Source organism: Meleagris gallopavo, chromosome 30 (genome assembly GCF_000146605.3).
Source record: "Meleagris gallopavo isolate NT-WF06-2002-E0010 breed Aviagen turkey brand Nicholas breeding stock chromosome 30, Turkey_5.1, whole genome shotgun sequence".
Lineage (NCBI taxonomy): Eukaryota > Metazoa > Chordata > Aves > Galliformes > Phasianidae > Meleagris > Meleagris gallopavo.
The window spans coordinates 894,542-896,684 of NC_015040.2; the positions used below are offsets into that span (position 1 = coordinate 894,542).

Consider the following 2,143-nt stretch of genomic DNA (forward strand, 5'->3'; position numbering starts at 1 on the left):
CGGCACGGCACGAGGTCAATGGGTCTGCCACAGCAAATCGCTCAGGGCTCTGAATGGCCACTGCCTCTCCCGTAACAGATCTCCCAGGGCTCCCATTACCCGCTGGTTCTGCCATAGCAGACCTACAAAGGTCACTGGGTCTACCATAGTAGATCTTCCAGGTCTTCCACTGGTCACTGGTTCTGCCACAACAGATCTGCCAGGGCTCTTGTTGGTCAATGCTTCTGCCATAGCAGACCTCTCAGGGCTCCCATTGTCTGCTGTCCCACCTGTCATGGCAGCAGCCCCCAGCTCTGGCCCTGCTATCTGTGTGCCTGTCCTGTGCCACCAGGACAGGTCCCTGTCCTGCCTGGGGGTCCCGGCATGGTGCTGCCGGGGGCCAAAGGGTTGCTCTGGGCCCCAGTGCAGCTCACCACCTCTGGGCCCCACTGAGCCCACTCACATTGACAACTGGGGCTGGAAACCCCGCGGGCCCACGTGAAAACCACAGCACAGCACCAGTGGGTCCACAGGCATCCAAAATGAATGCTGATGCCCATGGGAAATGCCTGTCCCTGGAGTCACAGTGAGTGGGGACACAACTCCAAAGAGGGCAGAGCTCAGGACAAGCATGCAGCCCCAGACACACAGAAAGAGCCCCCAAATGCCAGTAGAGTAGCCAACAGTGTGGTGCAATCATTCACCTGGGTCTGGGAATAACCCAGGTTGAGAGCACAGGGCAGAGTCCAGGAGGCTGGCCTGCAACACCCAACATCACCGGTCACCGAAACCAGCCCCAGCACCCGCCCACAGGGAGCTTCAGTGGACCCCAGACACAGTGACATCACTAGGACATGGTGAACTGACCTCACATTTACATCCTGCAGCTCTCTGCCCTTGTGGGGCTGACGGGACAGCAGGACAACAGGCAGCTCCCTCTCTCCGGGAATTGCCTATGGGGACACCAAGCCCCCATTCTGCCCTCCGCCTCCCCGGGGGCCCTGCCTCGAGCTAAAGGCCGAGGCTGGCAGCCAGAGAAGCCGGCTCAGCCGGTTCCTGACAGAAACCAACCCGCACCCAAAGTGGCCCCACAGGGGGAGGCAGTATCTGGGCTGAGCAGATCATGGTCCAGCCCAATGCACCAGGAGCCCCACATGCCCCACTCACATTGGGATGGCCCCCACAGCCTACCCAGCCATCCAGCCCTTGTCTAGCATCAGCCATGCAGGAAGGCATCGCTGAGGTTCCAGCCCCAACAGCAGCCCCCCAGCACCTGACCCAGCCCCAGCTGCATCCCAGAGCTGATCCTGATCCCGCCCTGGTGCTGGTGCTTTGTACACCCCCAGCTGGGTGTACAAAGGTGGAATGGAGGCATGGCCTCCAGGCTGGGGTGCGGAGCCACAATGACAGGGTTCCAGCCCTGCATCCTCAAGCCCACACAGCTTGCAGCCACAGCACCCCAAGGAGGGCTCTGACCCACACTCTGCTCAGGTCCCCGCCAGCATCCAGAGTGCCCTGGGCTTTCCCTTCCCATTCTGTCCCTGTAGTTGGGGCAGAGCTCCAGGAGGGTCTTCAGACCCCCTCCTGGGGCTGCTGGGCACAGGCAGCCCATAGCTATGTTCCAGTTCCCCAGCACTCACCGTGTTGTGGCTCGTCCCCCGCGGCTGAATCTGACCAGGAAGGAGCTGAGCGCCAGGGCTGGTGGCAGCGGTGACACTCCTGGGTGCTGCCTTGCGTAACCCTTTGTGGGCCAGACGCTGCCTGCAGGAGGGAGACAACAGGAGCTGAGGGTCCCTGGGCAGCTCCAGCAGCACAGTGGGAATCCCGGGGGGGGCTGTCTCTGCTGCTCCCCCAGGCTAGTGGCTCAGCCACATCTGCTCCCATTCTCAGCCCCAGGTAGAGACAGGGCACCTGGGGACACGGGGTGGCAGTGCCTGAGGATGGGGTACTGCTCGGGGTTCTGTGCCGCCTGTGCTGCCCAGAGCTCCCACGCTCTCCTCAGGCCCCAAAGGGCGCAGGGACGCTGCCAGCTCACCCACCGCACCAATGCTGGGGGGCCACAGGAGAAAATGTGACCCCCTGCCACCAGCAGCAGCTGCCACCTGCCTTCCTCCCCATCCCTTCTGCCGGGCCCCCACCTCGCTACGGGCCCGGGGCCCTTCCT

At 62.8% G+C, this 2,143-nt stretch overlaps 2 protein-coding genes across 3 annotated transcripts in view; one reads left to right on the forward strand and one right to left on the reverse strand.

Moving 5' to 3' along the window:
* The window catches only part of TJP3 (tight junction protein 3), an 11,940-nt gene extending 9,803 nt beyond the window's left edge, over nucleotides 1–2,137 (reverse strand). Inside the window, exons 1-2 of one of the 2 annotated variants that reach the window (XM_019609993.1) lie at nucleotides 2,118–2,137; nucleotides 1,620–1,740 (exon numbers count right to left, since the gene is read on the reverse strand). The gene's annotated coding sequence lies outside the window, so the exon portion shown is untranslated. Of the gene's footprint in view, nucleotides 1–1,619; nucleotides 1,741–2,117 lie in introns of those variants that run through there. The other variant, XM_010724791.3, reaches the window with a different exon arrangement.
* PIP5K1C (phosphatidylinositol-4-phosphate 5-kinase type 1 gamma) overlaps nucleotides 1,596–2,143 on the forward strand; it is a 33,003-nt gene continuing 32,455 nt past the window's right edge. Inside the window, exon 1 of the mRNA XM_031557076.1 lies at nucleotides 1,596–1,676. Coding sequence (XP_031412936.1) covers nucleotides 1,596–1,676 — 81 coding nt within the window. The remainder of the gene's footprint in view (nucleotides 1,677–2,143) is intronic.